This window comes from Prosopis cineraria, unplaced genomic scaffold (assembly GCF_029017545.1).
Source record: "Prosopis cineraria cultivar Desert tree isolate PC_DT_omini unplaced genomic scaffold, ASM2901754v1 PC343, whole genome shotgun sequence".
Taxonomy (NCBI): domain Eukaryota; kingdom Viridiplantae; phylum Streptophyta; class Magnoliopsida; order Fabales; family Fabaceae; genus Prosopis; species Prosopis cineraria.
The window spans coordinates 7,167-28,658 of record NW_026555670.1 but is presented as its reverse complement, the minus strand read 5'-3'; the positions used below and the strand labels follow the sequence as shown (position 1 = coordinate 28,658).

The window sequence follows — 21,492 nt, the reverse complement described above, 5'->3', positions numbered from 1 at the left end:
TCAAATAAAAATATTTTGAACGCACAGAAGCCCGATGCGGATCCATCTCAAAGCTTCATCCTTATCCGGGCAAGTGTTGACCAAGTGACGCTCCACAAGTTCAAGTCCCTTGCCTTCATTCCAGAGTCGCCATGCCTGTTCAAACTTTCAGAGGCGAAATGAGGTTTTCTTTTCCACGAATCGTAAATATTATATTACAATTTTTAACCTTATCTCACTATCATGAAAAGCCTCCATGTAAAATATGGGGGCAAAAGAGGGGGGCCTTACATGGGAGAGAAGACTCAAACCACGTTCTGGTTGGTAGAAGCCGGTGTTTCTTTTTCCACTGATAATTTCTAGCATGATGACACCAAAGCTGTAAACATCTGACTTGATGGAAAATAATCCCTCTAAAGCATATTCAGGTGTCATATATCCACTGTAGAATGTTTAGGAAGCCTTTATCAAGTAAGAAGGATAGGAAATAAGAGTAAACATCTTTTAGGTATATTCAGTCTACAGCATAGAGAAAGTTAGCGATGAAAAAGTATCAATGTTATGCAAATTCAATTTCTGTGTAAGGTTAATATCGATTCTGCTGAAAGGAACAGTGCAATGGTGAACAATATGAAGAAACATCATATTGCATGTGTCACATAGGGGGCTATAAGGGAAGCAGTGAGAATCATAAATACTTACTATGTACCAATAACTCTTTCAGTACTAGCTTGAATTTGATTGCTGACAAAAATTCTAGCGGTTCCAAAATTTGATATTTTTGGATTTATCTCTTCATCTAGTAACACATTGCTTGCTTTTAGATCTCTATGGATAATTTTTAGCCTTGAGTCCTCATGCAAATACAGGAGTCCTCTAGCAATTCCCTTTATAATACTCCTCCTCTTAGACCAATCTAGTCGTTGACGTTTTATTGGATCTGCTTAAAAGGAAACTCCTTATGAATAAGAAGAAGATATAGATATTTGTGTAATCAAAGAGGGAGAGAAAAAACAAACCAAACAAGAAGGTATCAAGGCTATTGTTTGGCATGTATTCATAGACCAGAAGCTTTTCATTTTCTTCCAGACAGAACCCCAAAAGGCTCACAAGATTTTTGTGTTGGAGTTTTGCTATCAATGTCACTTCATTCTTGAACTCTTCAAGGCCTTGCCCTGATTTGAATGAAAGCCTCTTAACTGCTATCTCCTTGCCATTACTCAACTTCCCCTGGATGTATACTAGAGTTTAATCACAATCAAGAAATATGAAGGGGAAAAAAAAGCTAGTTTTCCGTATAAAATGAGAACTGATATATCTTAGGAAAGTGTAGTTCATTCACAATCATTGATTTTAAAGTTTGCAAAATATTCCTGGAGGAGTTATCAAAATAATTATCATACAATTTGATGGTTGATTCAAATTTCAATTTGATTTTTTCAGTTTAAAAGTTTGTAATTAAATCTATGCAATTGGATGCCTCCCTTGTTAAGTTAGTTGGATGATAAATTGTGCATGTTTAGAGTGTCAGGATGGCAGATGGTTGATTAAGGTGAATACTCCATTTATTCCATGAAAATTAATCATTTCTAATGCAACTTCCATATCATGCACTTGAACTCAATATGCTAAACTCAGGTAAGAAAGTTTGCTCTCCAACCTTGAAAACGAGTCCAAATCCTCCTTTCCCTAGCTTGGCTTCTTCTGAGAAATAGTCTGCTGCGACCTTAATGGTCTTCAAACGATAGTTTTGAACTTCTCCATTGTTGTACTCATCTTTCGCGGTTCCTTTCTCTTTAAAGTGGGGCTTCTTTGAATTCTCCAACTTCTGTGTCAGAATTTCATCAATTGTTTCTCCCCCTGGATATTAAAAAAATAGTTAGAAAGTTCTGCAAATAAATAAAACATTTAGTGCGTGAAAAGTAGAAAAATATAGTCAGGCTCTCACTCTCATCATGTAACATATCCTTTGGCCTTAGGATCAGAGAGAGGAAGAGAGGAAAGAAATGGGGCCCACTCATGTAGGACAAACATGGTGGATATAAGGGCCACCGCCTCTTTTTCTCTCTTCAAACTTCAAGTAAAATAAACTTCAGAGGGGCTTGATTCTTCTCATCACATACCTTTAAGTTTTCCTTTCCAGTGAAAACATACGTAAGTTGCAAAACCCAAAAAAGCTGCAGCCATTGCAATCGGGACAAGCATAACTACACTGGCTCTAACTTTGGATGTGAATCCTTCAGCAGAACCTGCTCTTACAAGAATTGTGTTAGTATAGGTGTGGAATCAGACCCAACTCTAAGCGCAAACCATTTCTTAATTAAAAATTAAAGAAAAAAGTGGTTAGTTACAGTAAGTATTCACAAATTCATGCTTTTTTTAATTGAATTTGGGACTGAGATTCAAACTTGGAAAGTTCAAGTCTAGAGATGACTCAAATTTCTGAGGAAACTAAAACATCGGAAAAAGAAAATACATCTACCTGCATCATCTGGCGGGTAAATTGGTGATACAGGGGCAATATCTGGTCCGCCAATTTGCTGATAGAAGATATAATTTTCATGTCTTATATTGCAACTTGGACCCAATATGTGCCAACGAGCCTTCTGCCGGGGAAACTTCTGTGCTTCTACCATCAATTGTGACAAACAGAAGCTGCATGAACTACTGTCCAAGTCTCTTGTGCACTGCACAAGCCCATATCGATGCTCAGAACTATTTGCCACCACCTCCGAACCGTTTGCTCTGAACAGCATAGATGTGTTTGTGGCTTCTTTTATGAGTTGGTAAATCAGAGCTAGCGCTTCAACATCGGGTTGACTGACTGAAGTCCTATTTTTCTGATTCCACATGAATTTTGCTGGCGAAATTTGAGCCACTCCAAAGAACTTCCTTTGAGAGTATCTGAGCATGCACTGATCATACCAGATTTTGATTTCTCGAATTGCAACTTTGACGCAGTTTTGGCTGGTTTGAAGGGAAACATCACCCCTGCAGAGGTAGAGACCATAAAGATTACGTGAAAAACCTTTGTAAAAGCTGTGAAGGGATGATTTAGACGACAAAGAATTCAAGAGGAAAGTGAGATTTGAATTTTGCATAATTTCTGCTATTAGATGGATGATTACAGGCCTCTTTGAGGTAGGTTATCTGGGAGTTACAGCGGATGATAAACGAAGAAACTGAGAATAAAACCAGAAGAAAATTCTGCAGTCTAGGGAGTGAAACATTTTCACGCTAGGCTTCCCTGGCTAGTTTGTTGGGATAAATGTGAAGCTTTTCACTAATGAGATGAAGTAAAGGGAATGCATGTATGTTTCTTTCAGCTCCATGTTGCCTTTAGGAAACACCCAAGTGTTTGTTGTGTGTTTATTTATAGTACATGCAACAGCCAATGCTTCATTGAATACGAACTGAACCAATCTAAATGGACCTTCTTCTCAGATATTTTAATATTATCTTTTCTCTTGGCTTCTGTTTTGAAATATGTTAATATTTTAATATTTCAGATATTTAATATCACTGTTTCCCTTGTTTATCCCACCAAAAATAAAAAGAAAAAGGAAAAGGAAAATACTATTTCCTTTGGATATTGACGGGGTCAAAATCAATATGGTGAACCGCATGGTCTTTAAAACATGGTTGCAGTCAGAACTTTGGTTGGGGGCAAACACCACCAGATTGTCCTTGAAGGGTGGAAACAACAAAAATAAAATTATCAATGCCTTCTAGGCCTTTTGGCTAAGATCAAGTGTAGTATTTGTTCTTATAAATTTAATTTCTGACCCATAGTCTGTTGGCTCACATGGTATTAAATTATCACTCATTTCCCATTTGTTCTATTGAGGAATTGAGATTTGTAAGTGCATGGGGGAATAGAGTGATAAGGAAACAAAAGAAAGAAGGATACAGAGCAGCAGAAACAATTAAACACAACCAACGGAAAGGTCTTGAGCCAATGGGAAGAGGAGGGAAAACGAAGCTTAAGCTATCTTGAAGGAGAAAATGATGATTGGCTCAAGGGAAGGAGGGGCAAAGAACAGAAGGTAGATACTTGAGAGTCAAGAGAGAATTTCTCTAATTAGAGATCCATCCATGCAGGTTGGACAATAATCATCCTTATTAGAAAGAAGATTCTAAAATCAGTTGTTTTCTTTAGATCAATTTGTAGCAACATTATTTCTTTATTAAATTTTTAAGGCTTGGCAGTTGAGAAGGTTCTTTTAGGGGTACAAGATATGTTCTCTACTGGATATTACAAGATGACGCCCGTCATGCTTTATCTACAAGTTAGAATTGATAGTTACGCAAGATACTTTCAGATTCACATGAACTCGTTGCAACTGAGTTTTACTTCCAAGAATGGACATCGAAAAATAAACTAGAAGCATGCAGAAAATGCAGTTCACAAGGGTACAGGAAGTATGAGAGAGTAGCTATTATGCTGTTTATTTTTTATTTTTTATTTTTCTTTTGGGGCATGCTTGATTACTTGAATAGTGATAAGGGGTAACAAAAAGAGTTAGGAAGATAGGGATTTGTCAGAGGATTGTGACTGTTAGAGTTGACAATATTTTTCATTGCAAGTTCAATCAACCAAGTGTCAACCCACAAACGCTGTTGTTGGCAAACATACAAGTGGCACAAAGATTCTGGAAGTTCACAAAGTTGCATTCAAACTTGTACACCACCACCTATGGTGGTATTGTGGGATTAAGAGTGCTTCAAGCCTTTGACAGCCTAAACCTGCAAGAAAAGTTAATTTCTTTACCGCATCCTTCATCATCCATCAAAATCCCTATTGACAACACATGAGCCACTGGGTTCAAAATAAAAATAAAAGGCTCACTCTTTCCATGCTGATGCAATTGAAGAATTTTTCTTTTTAATTATCTGGACAATCATCGGGTATTATTTTTTTCTTTATAAAACAAGTTGTAAACCGGTAATTGATGCCCATGGGTTTAACTTTGACATTTACATTTACAGAGCATATCAAGGGGTTTTCATCATCAATTTGGACCGTTTAGATTGATTTTGGGTGGAATAAATCTAATTTAATTTTTTTTAATATTCTAATTAACTTTTTAATTAACTTTACCCCACCTAGTGGGATAAAGACTTGTTGTTGTTGTTGTTGTTGTATTCTAATTAACTTTTTAGTTTAATATGCACAAAATCTAAAATAAGGATATTTATATAATTGCCACTTTTTTTTAAAAAAAAATTGGACGGCTTATATCTCATCACAACAAAGAGCACATAATGAGTATTAAATGTAGATCCTTTACCTTTAGCGAGGATATAGCTTAGTTATTGAGGCCTCATCAACTGATAATATTTCAGCAGTTTTACTATTTTGTTCACTTGAGCTTGCTGACACAGAATTGTACTCCTCAGATTTGATGTGTGATAAACTTTTGTTATTCATAAAAAATGCAGGTTGTAAGGGTTCTGGAAGAGAGAAAGAGTCGCTGTCAAGCATAAGCAAAACCGAAGCCATGGTTGGTCTATTAGCAGCCCTTTCTTGAACACAGAGTAAGCCAATGTGAATGCATCTCATTATTTCGCTTCTTGAACCGTCAGATAACGTGGAATCTACAATATTAGATGATGTCCCTTTCCTCCAGCTTTTCCATGCCTGCAAGAAGTTGTTCAATTGCAGAAAATTTTAAGTAATCTAATATGGTAAAAGAAAATGAGATAAATAATGAAAAGAAGGAAAACATACAAAGCTTGGAAGGTGATCAATATTCTCCTCATCATGGATGCCACCATTCTTTTGTCCTCTTACAATCTCTAGAATTAGTACACCAAAACTAAATACATCAGATTTTACAGAGAATCGTCCATGCTTTGCATATTTTGGTGCCATATACCCTCTGCACATTAAAACACAATCATATTCAAGAGCATGCTTGTTTTGTTATAGTCCTGTAGAGATAGAGTCTTTAGATGGCAAGTAGCTTCATCATATTGTTAAACTTACAAGGTTCCCACAATTCGATTTGTCTTGGCTTGAGACTCATCAATGGCAAATAATTTTACCATTCCAAAATCTAATATTTTAGGATTCATGTTTATATCTAATAGAATATTATTTGTTTTAAGATTTCGATAAATAATCCGTTGTTGAGATTTTTCATGAAGATAATTAAGTTCACAGGTAATGCCTTCTATAATTTTGAAACGTGCTTCCCAATCCAAACACACACACTTAAAAGGATCTACATGTTTCAAGTCAAGTTATAATCATATAAACAATTATTAAGATTGTTCCTTATTTATTCACACGACAAAAACTGAGGTGATTTTTGTTGAAAGAAAATTTCATACCGAAAACGAAGTGATCAAGGCTTCTATTAGGAAGAAGTTCATAGATAAGTAGTCGCTCTTTTTCTTCCAAGCAAAAACCAAGCAGGCGAACTAAATTTCGGTGTTGAAGCTTAGCCATTAATAGCACTTCATTCTTAAATTCAGTATCTCCCTGCCCAGAAACCCCAGACAACCTTTTGGCGGCAATATTTTGTCCACTGGAGAGCCTACCCTGAAATTGATCAAGAACCAAGATTTATTAGGATTGGACTTAGAACTGATATTTATCTTGGCATAACAGTGTTATCCTAACCTTATAAACAGGTCCAAATCCACCTTGACCAAGCTTATTTGCATCAGAGAAGGAATTTGTAGCGACTTTGATGGTGTCAAAGCTGAACTGCATTGATGCAACAGGCTCAATTTCAGCGTCAGCTTCAAGTTCATCTGGTAGAGAGGAATTTAAGCCATTGAGTTCAACAATTATCTTCTTTTATCCGTCATTTTTCTTGAGAGAGAGAGTCATTAGTCAGCTCATAAAATTTTTTGTCCCTGGATTTTTCATGGCCATCATATTGATTGGCCCCACTTGATTAATTAAAAAATCACAAAAAAAAAAAAATGTCATGGCATACTCTCACCATTAGATCGATATGTGCACTTACTGTGAAAAGCTGTTCTCAGCTTCCATCCTCGTGCAACATAAATCCCAATAAGGCTAAGCAGTACCACAAAGCCAACTACAGGCGCAGTTATCTCAATGAAAAGTCGTGATTTATTGTGTTTTCCTGAGAAAGAAAACCCTGGTTATTGAACGGACCAAAAAACAAAAAAAGATCTATAATGAAGCATGTTGGATGTTTAGGCTTTGGAGCCTAATTATTCTGCAGGACAAGTACTCAACTACTACATTTTTTAAACTCAAAGACCTCCCACGTGTGGCATTTATTAATGGGGGGAATGACATTTTAGGACCAATACTTCAACTTAATTTTAGTATGAGATAATTTTTTTTTAAAAAAAAATTTAGTTAAGAACCTTGGATACTTGATATTCTTAAAAAATTACATAATTAAATATTTCAGGATAATGAAACTATCAATCTCTCAAGTTTGCCTTAGTTATCAATTTAGTCTCTAAATTTAATTTTTATCAATTAATTCACTAAAAATTTCATATTCTTATTTGATCTCATTAGTTAAACAATTTTTCTACAATATGGAGAAATTAAAAGTTTCATTATCCCAATTTTTCCCCTTAAAATGCGTCATGTTAAATTTTGGAAGATCAGTTGTAAATTATTATTTAATACAATTGTGGATAATGAGTATCAAATTGGCATTTGATAATTTCAAGCTGAAATTTGGTCAGTTGGTTCATAACATCCAACTCATCATTTTCAAAAGTTAGATCGTTGATCCGTTGCCTAATGTGAGAATTATTCAGTTCGTTATTTGTATGGGATTTTCCTACGTTAACAAGATTGATTAATCTAATCCTAGGATTAGTAAGAGATTAGTGTTAGGTATAGTAATTAGTTATAATTAATATGTGTTACTATTAATTATCGTAATTGTGTTGTAGACAAAATAAATGATCACTTGTGTGTTCAAGGAACCTGACTATCAAAGAGTAGAGACAATCACTTCTTGATGTTATATCATGTGTTTTGTAATTAATTATATGAATTTTGAATTATGAAATATATATATTGAGAACCCATGTGTTAGATCAAACTCTATTGTGTTGAGAACACATGTTGCCAAGTAGGATATTAATTGTTTATGATAAAGTGTTTAGAGTAAAATGTATATTGAAAAGCATGAGTTTTAATGTGTGATGTATTTATGTGCATTGGCACTGTTATTAATTGCATGATTTGTTGGTACATGATACACAGAGTCATGTGTTGAATAAATCTTACCACATGGTATACTCCTATTAGGTTCAAAGGATGGTACAAATGGCTTGGATTAATTTATCTTTGACTAGGTGAACTAGAATATTAAGCATGGGGTATGAAAGAGATAAGGAGTTGTCATACCATATAAGTGTATTTACAAATTGAATATATATAACTGTTTAAAATGTATTTTTATTCCCACTTAGCAATCCATATATGTGACAACTTTACATGCTTTGTTTCATTCAAAAATTGGTTATTACGACCCTCGCGTCTCATTCCCAATAGTTATTGTTTTTAGGAAAAGGTCTAGCCAAATAAGTATCAAGAGAGTCATTAGGTGCATATTGACACCCTTGACCGATGTGGTTTCTCTCTATTTTTTTTTTTTGAAGCAATGTATAAAATATCAACTTATGACAGTCTGGTTATTATGAACATTTAGAATTTAATTTATTTTATGTTACATTTATTGGTCATGAAACTTTTGATTACTCCTCATGCTCTTAAAGGATTATTGTTTAATTATTTAGAAAATTCGATATGATTTAATTTTTAAATTGTTTATTTTAAAATTTGTTGGGAACTATAATATATTATTTTAAATGTTGTATATCCTTTTTAAAAGACTTGTTCAATAAGAGCATATTTTAGCACTTCTTATTTAGTTAAATTATGTTCTTAAATATCATGGTAGATTTTTTCTTGGATTTGTAAAACTATTTTATTGTCATGGTAGTTGATATTTATGAAATGTTTTAATTATAAAAAAATTTTAGTTCTACCATGATATATTTTCTAAATTATTATTTTGTTTCTTAATAAAAAACCTAACCACAGTAAGCTCTTTTTTATCATGGTAAATTTTTTTAATTTATGGTTCTATTTTTTTACTATGGTAAACCTTTTCATTATTATGATAGTATTTAAAAAAATATCTTTCACTTGTTAATATCATGATAGATATTTTTTCTATCATGATAGAAGTATTTTTTAAATTTTGAGTTTTTTCAATAATATTATTATCTAAAATGAAATAAATTTGATATATGATTGAGGGATGTTTCAAACACACTTTCCAAGGTGGCCAAGTTGAAGCATGAATCCTTGTAAGAAACAACATATTAACTATAAAGAGAGAGGGAGGAGGCGGAGGAGAGAAGAGAGTGAGACATGGAAGGAAAAAGAGGACTAGAAGTTTGGAGAAGCAGAAATGATGGGCAGCACACTGTCTAAAGTGACACTACGGGGTGATAATACCTCAAATTTAATTATTTAAGTTTTAAAATATACTAATTATAAGTATGGGGTTCAAATGGCCCCTGAATTTATAATCCAGAGTTCAAATTAATATTAACTTTTTACATGGAACATTTTAGAAGGAAGAGTAGTACATAATTTAACATGATTATTAAGAAGTAAAAGTCCTTTACCAGCCTTTTGAAATTTTTAGGCCCCAAACTAAACAAAAATTATATACTAGAGGGTATTCTTGTCTTTATATATTTTTATTCACTATTGAAATACCCTTTCCTCAAGTAAGATTCCATTAACTTACTAATAAATTAGGCATCTTCAAAATCTATAAATAATACATAATTAATTAGATTAATGGATTGCAATGATAAGAAACAGAGGATGGGGAGAAAAGAAAAAAAGGGTTAATGTAAAAAATACTCATTAAGTGATTGGTCAGGAGTATCCAATAGCTTAAATTGAAAAAAATGGCAAAAATATCCATAACGTTATCAGAATTGGTATAAAAATGACTAAATCATTAACTTTTCTTTAACGTCGTTAGTTTTTTGTGTTAAATGCAGATTATGCTTACCACGTGTCAGTCTTTACTGATATTGACTAAACAAGGGGGCAAAAATACCCATGAAGTCATTGGCCAAAGCATTTATTAGCATAAAGTGAGAAAAAGGATAAAAATACTCATAACGTTATCAAAGTTGGTGTAAAAGTGACTAATCTATCAAATCCATTAAATATTGATCGTTTAGTTGACATCTAAACAGAAGTTGACCATTTTTCACTGACATGAACAAAAAATATTCCCAGGTAAAATTCTATGAAAATTGATCGATCACTGTATGAATATCATGTGAAAAATATCATTTTGATCAAACATCAAGTTAAATCGCTTGCTTCTTTGTAACAGTGACAAAAATCATTTGAGAATTTTGAACCTATCATAAATGAAATTGCTTAATGTGTCAATGTTCTTAAAGTAGGCAATGTAGGAGGTGTGCTTAGTCTTAATTTTTGATTGTGTATAACTTATCTTATTATATTAAATATTAAATTTTACAAACAATAAAAATGAGTGGGGAGGGAAGGGGTGGGATACATGGTGATAAAATAAAAATCATGTGACATGAATTTTAATGAATTGATCACTATTGCACCTATAAAAATAACATTATAAGTATTTATACGATAATCGATCAACCTTCGTAAAAATTCACTTAGGAATATTTTTTTGTCTATTTTAATAAAAAATGGTCAACTTTTGCTTAGGTGTTAGCTAAACGGTCAACATTTAAGAGATTTGATATATTTGTCACTTTTGCACTAATTTCAACAATATTATCGGTGTTTTTATCTTTTTCTCATTTTAGACTACTTAATGTTTCTGGCCGATGATTTTGTGGGCATTATTACTCTCTTTTTTAATCTACATCAATAAAGATTGACATGTGATAAGCACAATCAACAATTAACATTGAAAATTAATGACGTTAGAATAAAATTAACAGTTTAATAATTTTTATACCAATTTTAATAATATTATGAATATTTTTATTTTTATTTGTTTATTTTAAGCTACCAAGTATTTTTAGCCGATATTGTTGCAGTTTAGCCTAACAAGAAATGATACCTTGACATAGGTCGAACGAGGAGAAACCAAAAATTTGAATAACCAACAAAGTAATTTTAGAAAGGTTGAAAAGTACCCTGTGACGTCGTTATATTGACGGAAGGAGCAGAAAGCAGCGGCGCCGGCGCCGGTGCCGGTGCCGATACTGATACCGAAATTGGTACATCAGCCGCGATTTCATAGAACCTGTGGCTCTCAAATCTGATGCTGCAGCTCGGTTTAACAACTCGACCTCCTGTGCTACCCTTACAACATTCTGGGATTCTTGAGATCGCCCCATCCAAGCAATTTCGACACTCCGGTTCATTCAAATCAGGCATGCACTGAGCAACACCGTATATCTTTCTCCTGCTCGATCCTGCATCAGTATTCCCGGCTGCGAATTTCCAGCGAGAGTCACCGGACGCTGCTTGCCGTGTCAGACTCCCAAGTAAGCCATTCAGAACTTGCTTGTACTGCTCCCAATCTGTTATATTATCCGTTACGCTCCTATTGTAGATAGTGAAATCAAGAGTGGGGACGACACCGAATATCACGTAATCTGAGTAGAACAATAGGCATTCATCATGGATTGCAATTGCGGTGGTGTATTTATCACACGATTGTGTGATGGTTGTGGAATTTCTGAGGCATGCACGGCAAGTGCTGGGAGTAACATCTCCTCGGCAGAGTCCAATTCCGTAGACTGTGTCAGGGGATTGGCCGTAAGAGAGATTGTAGAAGCCATAGTTGACGTTAGGGTTTGAAGTTAGTTTTGATAGGAGGATATTGAGGTTGAACTGGTAGGTGCTGTTTGGGGCGTAGGTTCCATAGGAAGTGAAGCAGTAATCTTCTGGGTAATCTGATTGGCTGGTGCATCTGGAAACGAGAATGAGGAAGAGACAGAGAATGGAAATGTGTCTGAAAGAAGCAATAGCCATTGGATGGGTGGCGCTTCTCTGAGTGATATGTGTTGTGGGTACTGAGGAGACCTTATCTAAAATGGAAGATGGAGCTTCTCTTCAGTCAAGACTCGAGAGCCTTTAGTCAACGAAAGGACATGATGAGCTTTCCGCGTCCGTGCATGGACTTTTACCTCCTTGTCATTTGGTTCAGAAAAATATCAGGAGGGGCCTCTGACACGAAATAGCTTCTCCGAACTGAGTGGAGGGACCAGACCACTGCCATTCTAAATTCATTGACTTGAATTTGCTGATTTAGATTTTAGAATGGGTGGTCTTTAAAAGCATTTTTTATCTTTTATAAACACCTTCAATTAAGATAATTAAGTTGTTAAATATTTTCTCCATCTTAAATTATAAATTACTTTTAAAAAAATTAATCTTTTAAAATATAAAACATTTTAATAGACTTATTTTAATATTATCTTTTCTCTCTCTTTATTTATTAAGTGTATATTCAAAATTATTAAATAAAAGACATTTTTATTTTTTAAAAAATAAATTTGTTAAATATATTTAATAAAATATATCAGTATGTGAAATTTTTTTAAAAAATATTTTATAATTAAGGTTGAAAGGAGTATATCATAAAATTAAAAATATTTTAAATTTACCACTACTAAAAAAATATAAGTTTAAAAAATAAAGAAATTTTTTTTGGAATATGCTTCATTCTCTTTCATGGGAAACAAAGTTTTGGAATGCGAGAGAGAGAAAAGCAAAATATTCTAAAAATCATATAAAAATTAAATTAGAATGAAATTTTCCTTCAAGTAATTTGCAAGGGGTTAAAAGAGGAAAATGTTAATTAATAATTTTTTATGTGACTTACATTGAGAAATAATAAATTCTTCTAGAAGGCACCATAGAATTTGATAAGAAAAGTAATGTTAAGATATCAATAAAGTTCCAAAATTTAATTACCAAGCAAGTAACATGCTTGAAAAATTCAACTAGAGATGCAATTAACATGAACTAGATTATTGAAACCTTTTGATAAAATTTGTTATAATCAGATAAACAAAATCCTTCTTACATATATTCAATTGTATAAAACAAAAAACAAAAAAACATATATCCGATTGTAGAAAGATTTCCCAAAGATATGAAAAAAAATAAATCCATATCCTGAATAAATATATCCAGATCTGACTTTTCAGTATCTCTGATAACAATTGCTACATCCTCATCGAGGGTATAGATCAGTTATGGAGACCTCATTTGCTGATAGTGTCTCATCATATTTGCTTCCTTGCTTTTCTGAGCTTGTTGAACGAAAACCATACTCCACATGTTGGACATCTGATGGGAAGCTTCTGTGATTAATAAAAAATGCAGGTTGCATGGGAAATGGAAGACAAAAAGAGTTGCTGTTAAGCATAAGAACAATGGAAGCCATGGTTGGTCTACAAGAAGCCTTTTCTTGGACACAAAGTAAGCCAATGTGAATGCATCTCATTATTTCGTTTCTTGAACCATCTTTTAATGTGGAGTCTACAATATCAAAGGCAGTGTCTCTCATCCAGCTTTTCCATGCCTGCATGAAGTTGCTTAATTAGTTCAAAGCTTTTCAATTATTCCTTAAGCATAAATTTATATATGTAATGACTGATTCTCTAAACTGATAGTTCTAACGTAACATTGAGAAATCACGATAATGAGGTAGAAAGGCGTACAAAACTTAGTAGATGCTCCACATTTTCTTTGCAGCGAAAGCTACAATTCTTTTGGCCACTTATTATCTCTAGAATCAATACACCATAACTAAAGACATCTGATTTTACTGAGAATTGTCCGTATCTTGCATATTCTGGTGCCATGTATCCACTGTATGTCATTGTCATCAATATAATCATTAGTATATCCCTTGACAATCATATTCAACACTTTCTTGTTTGTTATGGATAATAATCTATATACCCATGCCATAATTTGATACTTACCGTGTTCCTACTATTCTATTTGTATTGACTTGAGTGTGATCTGAAGCAAATAGTCGTGCCATGCCAAAATCAGATATTTTAGGATTCATCTCTAGATCTAAGAGAATGTTACTTGGCTTGAGATCACGATGAATAATCCGTTGTTGAGATTCTTCATGAAGGTAAAGAAGACCTCGAGCAATGCCTTCTATTATTTTGAAGCGAGTTTCCCAATCTAATTGTGAACGTTTAGAAGGATCTACACAGTCAAGTTAAAATAAATTAGTTAAAAGTATAGTTAGCATAACAATTTACAAAAGTCATGTATGAAAGAAAAGAAGTAACGAATTTTTGGCTCAAGAAAATTGACTCACCAAATATGAAGTAGTCAAGACTTCTATTAGGAAGAAACTCATAAATTAATAGCCGTTCATTTTGTGTTAAGCAAAAACCAACGAGTCTTACTAAATTTCCATGCTGAAGTTGGGCCATTAATAACACTTCATTCTTGAACTCAATATGTCCTTGCCCAGAATTCGTAGACAATCTTTTTACTGCAATGTCTTGTCCATTGGAGAGCCTACCCTGAAGTCGACCAACAACTAGGATACATCAATATTCAACCTTGAGAACACAGACACACACACACCCCTCAACGCGAGTTTTATCTCTCTCTATACCTTGTAAACATGTCCAAATCCACCTTGTCCAAGCTTGTTTTCATCCGAGAAGTTATCAGTAGCAGCTTCGATGGTCTCAAATGCACATTGTATTGACTCAGCAAGTTCAATGGCATTGTTAACTTCAGATTCGCCTAGAAATAGGAATTTAAGCTATTCTTCAAATGAAATTTAGTTCAGAATGTACCAAGATTAACTTTTGCATGAGAATAAATGAAATAGAGATAAAAAAGTGAGATTCAACTCTTTCTCTTCTTTCTATTTTCCCTTTCGAAACAGGATCCTAATAAATAGTGGATTTGAATTCCCAGATGTTCAGGAGGAAAAAATGGAAGACAAGTGTAAAAGAAAAGGCGAACCCCACTTCTCGAAGGTTCATGGTCACAAAAACTGAAATTTGCTATTGCAAATGAAATGGACGAGGAAGAGGGAGAAATTAGAACCTCAAGTAGGTCTTACTTTCCTCCTCTTTCTATCTCTTTTCAAAAGCTGAAAGAAATTTAACCACGCTTTGATTTCCATCTAGATTGTGGGCAATAAGAAAATCAATATGTAAACTTACTTTGAGTATGTCTTCTTCGGTTCATTCTTTCTCTTACAAAGACCCAAACGATATAAAGCAGCACGATAGAGGCAAGAAAAGGCACAACTATAGCGACAACTGTTATTAATGTCTTGTTCTTTCCTGAAAAGAAAAGGTTGCCAAAAGAAAATCTTCAAGAACAAAAGTTTTGAAGCCTAATTTAATGTCTGACTGTGAAAAAAATGCACCCTTTCCTTTCATAAATGGAAAGGAAAGCCCCAGCAGAAAGTTATCATTTGAGGTGGAGATGATGATTACAAGAAAACAGAGAGATGAAAGCAGACTTGACGAAGCAGAAATCTTTCTCCATCAAACTTCTCGTCATCTTGCCAGGGGACCAAATTTTCGCAGGGTAGGTTGACTGGTACATACCTTGTGAGGTTGACGACGGAGAAGAAGGTTTTGGCGAACCATCAGTTACAGGATCATAGAAGAGGTAATGCGATACCAAATGGAGCAGAGAATCAGATTCCAACGCCTCTGATATTGAACAATTTGAGTATCGTAGCTTCCTTCGGATTTGGACACAACTTTGGGAGAAGAATTGAGGCATTCCTGAGGCAACTACGGCATTCGTCTTGCGTAACCCCACCTCTGCACAGCCCAATCGCATTAACTCGGTCAGGATTTAGGCCGTGAGAGATATTGATCAAGTGATAGCTGTTGATTTTTGCGTCGGAAGTGAGCTGTGAAAGAAGGATATTAAGGTTTGTTTGGAAGGTGCTTGTACTTGTGTAGTAATCTTTGGAATCGAAACAGTGGCTATCTCGGGAATCGGGAGTGCCGGCGACGAGAAAGGGAAGATGAGAAAGGAGGGTAACGGAAATGGTAGAAATTTCCATATAGAGTGGGTGAAAAAAATGAGCTTTCATCACTTCAACGGAGAAATGTACTGCTTCTCTCTCGTAGACTTTTTCCGGACACTTGATAGCCATTGTCACCGTCTTTCATTGGATGGGTGTCATTCATTGGATGGGTTGTCTGCAGCGAAGTTGCTTTGAGCTTGCTTACCGATCACATTCAGAATTTAAGGTAGTATTATATATTATATTTATTAAAATAAAAATTTATAAAATAGTTTTAATAAATTTTTTATGTTTAATATAATTTATATTTAATTTAAAGGATCTAATTTAATGTTATAATTTATATATATTAATTATTTAGTTGTACTCCATACAGTTTAAATTAATTAATTTAAATAATTAATATATAATTATAAAAATTTTAATATTAAATTAATCTCTTAAAATTAAATTTAAATCAAAATAAATATAAAATAAAAATATATAATGCTGCTTTACATTTGGACCATTCAGATGGTCTAAATTTTATCACATAATGCTCATCCTCGTAAACTGTGATGAGCTAAGAAACCAAAACTACATCTAAAATCGTCTTGTTTTGTTTTTATTCTCCTCAGCTTTCTCTCGTTGTGGCAATAGTTCGATGTACTATTTGCTAATCAAATGATATTTTAACCATTTCATAATTAATAATGACTTTAAGCCAATAACAGAATCAAAACTTAAAAAATAAAATTAAAATTAAAATTCATATATCAATTTGTCTGTTTGTATGAAAACAAAGTTTGCTTTTTATCAATATAATTTCTTATAATATATTTTTGTTTTTTAATTTTTTAACACTTCGGAGCCTATCTTTTTACCTAAATAATTATATTCATTTTCATTTTAAACTAAAGGGATTGAATTGAATTCGAATTTAAGGAACTAAATTAATAGAAATTAAATTTGAGGGTTTAAAAATTACATTATACTTTATTTTTATTTTAAAATTTCCATCATGTTGCAAGAAAGGTTCTCCCCACGATATTCCTATACTAAAGGATCTGAGTATATTAATTGGTAATTCAAGCCAAACTTGATGAGTCAGCTCAAATAAGTTTGAAAAATTTTAAAGTCAAACTTGAAAGTTTAGAAAATTTTCTTTGCTCCAAGCTTATTTAACTTATTCAGGCTATGCAAATGAGCTCAAACAAATTTGTGCCATGTCCGAACCAGTCCAGAATTGATTTAGTTGTAACATTCAAATTTACTTTGTGTTTTTTTAAAAATATAAATTGGGGTATTTTAAATCAAATCTGAGTAAGCTCCGCCGGTTCCAAAGCACAAAGCATCGTGGCCTTGTGTAGGCGCTTTAGCGGGCCCTAAACAGAGCAAACATTTAGTCTAAGAACCTAGGCATGCTATCCAATTTGTGATTTCAAGGTGGCAATACATGCTCTCACATGAAATGGGCTTATAAATTTAAAGAACTCTCTTAAATCTCATTTAACAATCTAGTCTTTCAGATAAGCTCTCTCTCATGATTGTCTCCTTTTGGTCACGACACATTGATAGATTTGTTGAGGAGCCAATGACAATCATCTATCTTAGCGTTCATGTTTCGTTCATTTGCTTTGACATTAGTTTTCGGGCAGAGGAGAAATTTTGGAGACCATTGTCAATTTTTCAGAGGACTGCGTGTTTCTTATTAGTGCCTTTGCTAAATTATGGGTGTCTATCTGGTAATGAATAACAACTTCACTTGATAACAGAATGTTGTTGGCATGGCATACAAACGAAAGTGACAGTGACAATTTCTGCAAGTCAACTAACCTTGAATAATCAGAATGACTACTGTTTTTATTCACTGGATGACCTAGTAGAGTTTGTTATGGATGGAGTTCTTAGTATACCCAACCTGCAAAGAGATAATTTCTGCACTGTTCCCATGATATGAAATTCTTTATTTACAATACAGAGAACTTTTGAATTAAAATACATTACTTGCATCTTTTCCTGTTTATGCACTGAAAATTCTATGATTTTCTTTTTTTAAAAATAAAGCACTGTTATATTGGTGGAATAACAAATATACCAGCAATTATGATCAAGAATGTCACCTCTACAACTCAAATTATCGAGGACATATATCAGTTATTGAGGCCTCGTTTACTGATAATGATTCTACAGATTTTCTTTTTTTCTCACCGGAACTTGTTGACATAGATCTGTAATTCCCAGATTGTCTTCCTGATAAACTTGTGTCATTCATAAAAAATGCAGGCTTCATGGGCGCTTGAAGTGAGAAAGAGTGACTGCTGAGCATAAGTACAAGAGAAGCCATGGTTGGTCTCTTAGCAGCTTTTTCTTGAGCACACAGTAAACCGACGTGAATGCATCTCATTATTTCATTTCTTGAGCCATCTGTTAATGTGGGATCTATAATGTTAGAGGCTGTCCCTTTCCTCCAGCTGTTCCATGCCTGCAAGCAACAAGTTCCTCAATTTTAGAAAGTATTAGTCCAAAGCTTAATTTATGTTTCATGTAGACCGATAATGAGTAATTTCTTAAACTCAATTTCTAAGACAAGGAGGATAAATAATGAAAAGGCAGAAAACATACCAAACTTGGTAGATGCTCGACATTCTCCATATTATGTAAGCCACCATTCTTCTGGCCACTCACAATCTCTAGAATTAGCACGCCAAAACTGAAGATATCAGATTTCACTGAGAATTGTCCATGCCTTGCATACTCTGGTGCCATATACCCACTATATGTTAAAGTGATCACATACAATAAGTAACACTTCTCTTGACTATCATATTCAAGTTTTTTCTTCTTTCTGGTCTAGGGCACTTAGAAACTAATTAGACATGCCATGTTTTGATACTTACTAGGTCCCCACAACTCTATCCGTATTGGCTTGAGTTTGATCCATAGCAAATAGTTTTGCCATGCCAAAATCTGATATTTTTGGATTCATGCTTGCATCTAAGAGAATATTACTTGCTTTAAGATCACGATGAATAATTTGTTGTTGAGATTCTTCATGAAGGTAAAGAAGGCCTCGGGCAATTCCTTTTATAATTGTGTAGCGCGTTTCCCATCTCAATTGTTCACGTCTGATAGGATCTATATTTCAGTCCAAGAGAAACATGCAAAGTAGAGTCAGAATATTTTCTTATTTAGTCTGCAAAAAAAGATAATGAACATTGTTTCCCATGTAGAAATAGAATGTCTAATTTACCAAATATAAAGTGATCGAGACTTTTATTAGGAAGAAACTCATATACTAGAAGCCGTTCCTCTTGTTTCAAACAAAAACCAAGGAGTCTAACTAAATTTCGGTGTTGAAGCTTGACCATTAATTGTACTTCATTCTTAAATTCAATGTCCCCTTGTCCAGAATCCCTAGACAACCTTTTTACTGCAATCTCTTGTCCATTGGAGAGCTTTCCCTGAAAGTAGGCCAACAAGTATCAGAATTTGACTGGAGATGATGGGTTCATAATAATGTTAGTGGTGTATCTGTCTACCTTGTAAACTGGTCCAAATCATCCTTGTCCGAGCTTATTTGCATCAGAGAAGTTATTTGTAGCAACTTCGATGGTGTCAAATTCGAATCTTATTGACTCAGTATGCTCAATTGAATCATCAGCTTCAGTCTCACCTATGCAAAATGATTTTAAGCCTTTTTCCTTAGATATTATTTAATTAAAGCTGTAATTAAGTTCAGCAGAACAAATGGCTTCAAAAAGTCAAAAGAAATTTAATAAATTTTGACTTTGCTCAACATTGTCAAGTTGTCAGCAATAATTGACTTGTACTTACTTGGAAATTTTCTTCCTTGCTTTCTCACTCTCACACAGATCCAAACAAACGCAAGCAGCACAACCAAGACGGCAGTAGGCACAACAATGGCAATGATAATCTCTGATTTTTTTCCTGGAAAAATAAAATCCCTGTTCATTGAGAGAGATAATGGCAAAGAACATTGATTTTGAAGCCTTACTTATTCTCCAGGTTTCTGCTAAAGTAAAAACTACCCATTCCTCCCGGCTGGAATGGGAAATCTCAACAAAGGGAAAGTTTTGGAGGTTTATCTGCTAATGAAAGCACCTTTTGAGGACGTTGTGGCAGCAGATGGAGGAGGTGATGGAGATGTAGTGTTGTTGGATGGAGGAGTTGATGGAGATGTAGGAGGAGGAGGAGGAGGAGGAGTAGGAGACTCTTCCGGCGACGGTGCTGATAATGGTGCATCAGCTGCACTTGCATAGAATCTGCTACTTTCATATCTAAAGTTACAGATTGGCGTAATAACCCTACCACCTTGCCTGTTATTACAGCAATTTGGAATTTGCGAGATAGCCCAAACCAAGCAGTTGTTGCATTCTGACCCATTCAAATTAGGTGTGCACTGAACGACAGCATATATTTTTTGAAGGTCAGGTCCGTCTTCATTTCCTGCAGCAAACTTTAGACTTGACTCACCAGATGCAGCTCTGCTACTCAGATTTCGCAGCAATCCTGTTAGGACCTGATTGTACTTGTTCCAATTTGTTGCAGTGTTCACGCTCCACATATGGACAGTAACTATAGGATCTACCTTATTGCCTAATATTGAGGTGTCTGAGTAAGATAACATGCATTCATCGTACATCCCAAAAGCTTCCTTCTGATCTGGACATAAAAGTGGCAGCAGGACTGATGCATTTTTAAGGCAGCTATGGCAGAAATCTGACATAACATCTCCCCTGCATAACCCAACAGTGTAGACTGTATTTGGGTAATTACCATGAGAGAGATTGTAGAAGCCATAATCTATTTGTTTGTTGGAAGTGAGATTTGATAAAATGGTATTGAGATTGGTCTGGTAGGTGCTGTTTGCTGTGGTGTTACTGCTGGTGTTGCAATAATAGTATCGAAATTCTGGTTGGCTGGTGGCTTGATATACTTGAGTGACAAGAACACACAGAAATTGAAACAATGCTAAATAAGTAGCTCTGGCCATTGAACTTGTCTGAGTATTATAGCTTTCAGGTAAATTTAAACTCTTTCAGCCGGGGGGGGGGGGGGGTTCTTGTAAAGCACCCATCAATTTCATTAATAACATCTTTATCATTGCAGATTTGACTTGACTTTTTCTTGGTGGAGCCACATTTTCGGATGCCAAAGGCAGAGTTATTTGTGACTGTCTTGCCGCGTAAACTCATGTCCCTGTCAAACAATGTACCAAAAAAATAAAAACCATCTACACCGTAGAAAGTATTGAAGAAGTCATAAATATGGTAATTTATTTATCAAACTCAGAAAAAAAAATTAAAATAGGAACATAAAATGTGTATGGTTTGGTTCAACAATCTATTAACCGATATTATTGACTATTGTAGATTGACTTCTCTAGTTCCCTGTCATCCAGATAATAAGTGTAAAACCAAAAATTTTGGTGCGGGGTTAGTAAAATGCCCTCAAATATATTTCACAAAAATTTTTA

The 21,492-nt window shown here is 34.2% G+C and overlaps 4 protein-coding genes and 2 pseudogenes across 4 annotated transcripts; 1 reads left to right on the top strand and 5 right to left on the bottom strand.

The window, feature by feature from the left end:
• On the bottom strand, positions 1-3,403 carry LOC129296509 (cysteine-rich receptor-like protein kinase 10). Its single transcript, XM_054935108.1, has 7 exons — positions 2,462-3,403; positions 2,103-2,228; positions 1,640-1,839; positions 999-1,209; positions 682-919; positions 271-421; positions 1-135 (listed from the first exon to the last, which is right to left on the bottom strand). Exons 1-7 carry the CDS (start codon positions 3,078-3,080, stop codon positions 1-3), a joined length of 1,680 nt encoding a protein of 559 aa, XP_054791083.1. The 5' UTR covers positions 3,081-3,403.
• A 297-nt stretch (positions 3,404-3,700) lies between these two features.
• Positions 3,701-3,807, top strand: LOC129296513 (U2 spliceosomal RNA; annotated as a pseudogene).
• A 613-nt stretch (positions 3,808-4,420) lies between these two features.
• Positions 4,421-12,187, bottom strand: LOC129296506 (cysteine-rich receptor-like protein kinase 29). Its single transcript, XM_054935106.1, has 8 exons — positions 11,158-12,187; positions 6,936-7,082; positions 6,608-6,741; positions 6,316-6,526; positions 5,969-6,206; positions 5,711-5,861; positions 5,271-5,620; positions 4,421-4,725 (listed from the first exon to the last, which is right to left on the bottom strand). Exons 1-7 carry the CDS (start codon positions 11,999-12,001, stop codon positions 5,273-5,275), a joined length of 2,073 nt encoding a protein of 690 aa, XP_054791081.1. The 5' UTR covers positions 12,002-12,187; the 3' UTR covers positions 4,421-4,725; positions 5,271-5,272.
• Positions 12,188-12,987: 800 nt separating this feature from the next.
• On the bottom strand, positions 12,988-16,162 carry LOC129296504 (cysteine-rich receptor-like protein kinase 44). The gene is made up of 7 exons (XM_054935105.1): positions 15,580-16,162; positions 15,187-15,309; positions 14,625-14,758; positions 14,319-14,529; positions 13,966-14,203; positions 13,699-13,849; positions 12,988-13,559 (listed from the first exon to the last, which is right to left on the bottom strand). The coding sequence occupies exons 1-7, from the start codon at positions 15,818-15,820 to the stop codon at positions 13,209-13,211; spliced, it is 1,449 nt and encodes a 482-aa protein (XP_054791080.1). The 5' UTR covers positions 15,821-16,162; the 3' UTR covers positions 12,988-13,208.
• A 1,907-nt stretch (positions 16,163-18,069) lies between these two features.
• On the bottom strand, positions 18,070-20,990 carry LOC129296505 (cysteine-rich receptor-like protein kinase 29; annotated as a pseudogene).
• On the bottom strand, positions 20,098-21,009 carry LOC129296508 (cysteine-rich repeat secretory protein 38-like). The gene has a single exon (XM_054935107.1). The coding sequence runs from the start codon at positions 21,007-21,009 to the stop codon at positions 20,098-20,100; it is 912 nt and encodes a 303-aa protein (XP_054791082.1).
• Between the last annotated feature and the right edge of the window lie 483 nt (positions 21,010-21,492).

Excerpts from the sequence above, each read along its gene's own strand:
- LOC129296509 (XM_054935108.1), bottom strand. The coding sequence starts at position 3,080 with ATGCAAAATTCAAATCTCACTTTCCTCTTGAATTCTTTGTCGTCTAAA. Across the intron at positions 1,840-2,102 it reads CTGGAAAGGAAAACTTAAAG|GGGGAGAAACAATTGATGAA; the intron begins GTATGTGATGAG and ends TTTAATATCCAG. Across the intron at positions 920-998 it reads CCTTGATACCTTCTTGTTTG|ATCCAATAAAACGTCAACGA; the intron begins GTTTGTTTTTTC and ends CCTTTTAAGCAG.
- LOC129296506 (XM_054935106.1), bottom strand. The coding sequence starts at position 12,001 with ATGGCTATTGCTTCTTTCAGACACATTTCCATTCTCTGTCTCTTCCTC. Across the intron at positions 7,083-11,157 it reads CAATATAACGACGTCACAGG|GAAAACACAATAAATCACGA; the intron begins GTACTTTTCAAC and ends TTTCTTTCTCAG. Across the intron at positions 5,621-5,710 it reads TTGATCACCTTCCAAGCTTT|GCATGGAAAAGCTGGAGGAA; the intron begins GTATGTTTTCCT and ends AACTTCTTGCAG.
- LOC129296504 (XM_054935105.1), bottom strand. The coding sequence starts at position 15,820 with ATGCGATTGGGCTGTGCAGAGGTGGGGTTACGCAAGACGAATGCCGTA. Across the intron at positions 15,310-15,579 it reads TCCGTCGTCAACCTCACAAG|GAAAGAACAAGACATTAATA; the intron begins GTATGTACCAGT and ends TTTTCTTTTCAG. Across the intron at positions 13,850-13,965 it reads AATAGAATAGTAGGAACACG|TGGATACATGGCACCAGAAT; the intron begins GTAAGTATCAAA and ends AATGACATACAG.
- LOC129296508 (XM_054935107.1), bottom strand. The coding sequence starts at position 21,009 with ATGGCCAGAGCTACTTATTTAGCATTGTTTCAATTTCTGTGTGTTCTT.